The sequence below is a fragment of the Halyomorpha halys genome, unplaced genomic scaffold, assembly GCF_000696795.3.
Source record: "Halyomorpha halys isolate HHAL.00 unplaced genomic scaffold, Hhal_1.1 Scaffold1266.1, whole genome shotgun sequence".
NCBI lineage: Eukaryota > Metazoa > Arthropoda > Insecta > Hemiptera > Pentatomidae > Halyomorpha > Halyomorpha halys.
Genome location: NW_027110142.1, coordinates 185,598 through 187,115, shown reverse-complemented (window position 1 = coordinate 187,115; position 1,518 = coordinate 185,598). Strand labels below are relative to the sequence as shown.

The following is a 1,518-nucleotide window of genomic DNA, read 5'->3' as shown; positions in this document are numbered from 1 at the left end:
GGTCAAAAGTGAAACAAAAATAGTTTACAACTATTTAGATTACATATACTTTTTTTAAAAACAAGATTTGGTTATTTCCACCTAATTTTCTATCCAAACAAGAGTTCCCTCTTCTAAATGACATTTCTTGAATCAAAGTTTGATATGAGTTATGAGATGATATGAGAGTGAGAGTTCACCATGAGAGGGCTCTGGTAGGGATCTCATGGAACAATACCAGATAGAACAAGGAGCTTCTTAGAAGGCCTAGGTGTTAGCATCGGGGATATTGCGATCTTAGCAGAAAATATTATTTTGGACTCCCTGGGGATCATACACCATCACCTGCATGGGAATTAGCTCGGAGATTATTCATTGTCTTATTGTAATACATGGACCTGTCGATTTGTGTGTTTTAACTTATTTATTCATTAAATTATTTTATTTTATTAGTATTATTATTTTTATTTATTTATTTTATTTTTTAAACTTATTTATCCATTCAAGTGTTTCTTGTAACTGGCTTTTTATTATATTTTCTTTTGAATTTATGTGTTAGTCTTGTTCTCGTAAAATGGATTTATTTGTTTGTTGTTGGTAAACTGATCTACTGCTGTGACTATTATTGATGGTCTGATCTCACTTTCCCGTCTAATAGTGAATTGGTTTACGAGGAGAAGATGGTTGAGGGTGCGATCAAAGTGAAACACCAATAAGTTGGTGTACCCTATTTAATTGTGCCAACTTTTCTGCTAGAGTTTCTAGCCTTCTTCAGGGCTGTTAGCTTGAAAATCATCCACCTAATGGATACTGCACCCAATGAATTGGTTGAATTGAAGGTGAATTGGTTTAGCGTGTCACTGGAGAGGATCTGGGAGGGTGAATTCGAGAGAGTGAATTTGAATGAAATACGGATTGATTAGTATGCTGTTTGATGTAGCAACTTGATGTATTTGGGCAGCATAGTTAAATAAAGTCTCTCTCTCTCTCTCTCTCTCTCTCTCTCTCTCTCTCTCTCTCTCTCTCTCTCTCTCTCTTTTGAAAAAGTGACACCATTAATACTATTGATTATCCAACAATTGATTGTACTATTGAAGTATTGCCAATCTTACTGATTTAAAGTTAATGTGTTTCTTAACTAACTAGTAGATTTTAACTTTTAACATTACTCTTCTTATTTGATATTGTTATAGTATACTTAAATCATTGTTTTTTTTTATTTCAGAATGAGGTGGCTGCAGCCCTTGCAGAAGCAGGTAACTTATATCTTTAAATTTGTTTATTGTTTGATAACATGTAATTTGTTATGTTTGTTTGATAGGAAGTTATTTTTTCCCATGGAACCTGATTCAAAAATCATCTCCTGCCTGGAATAATTATTCAAGTTATCGGCTTAATTTTTCCTCTTTATTTTATTTATCTTATTTTTGTAACATTTATTTAGTTATTTTAATTTTATATTTTTAAAAATTTTATTTTATTTAGTTTTAAATTTTGTGGATAACTTTAATCGATTTATTGAAATAATTATGCTCAAAG

The 1,518-nt window shown here is 31.4% G+C and overlaps 1 protein-coding gene across 2 annotated transcripts in view; it reads left to right on the top strand.

Annotated features, from left to right (window-relative positions):
• Positions 1-1,518, top strand: part of LOC106689033 (adenosylhomocysteinase-like 1) — a 100,980-nt gene that overhangs the window by 43,996 nt on the left and 55,466 nt on the right. For both annotated transcript variants that reach the window (XM_067048270.1, XM_067048272.1), the window contains exon 6: positions 1,205-1,235. In XM_067048270.1, the coding sequence (XP_066904371.1) occupies positions 1,205-1,235 (31 nt within the window). The remainder of the gene's footprint in view (positions 1-1,204; positions 1,236-1,518) is intronic.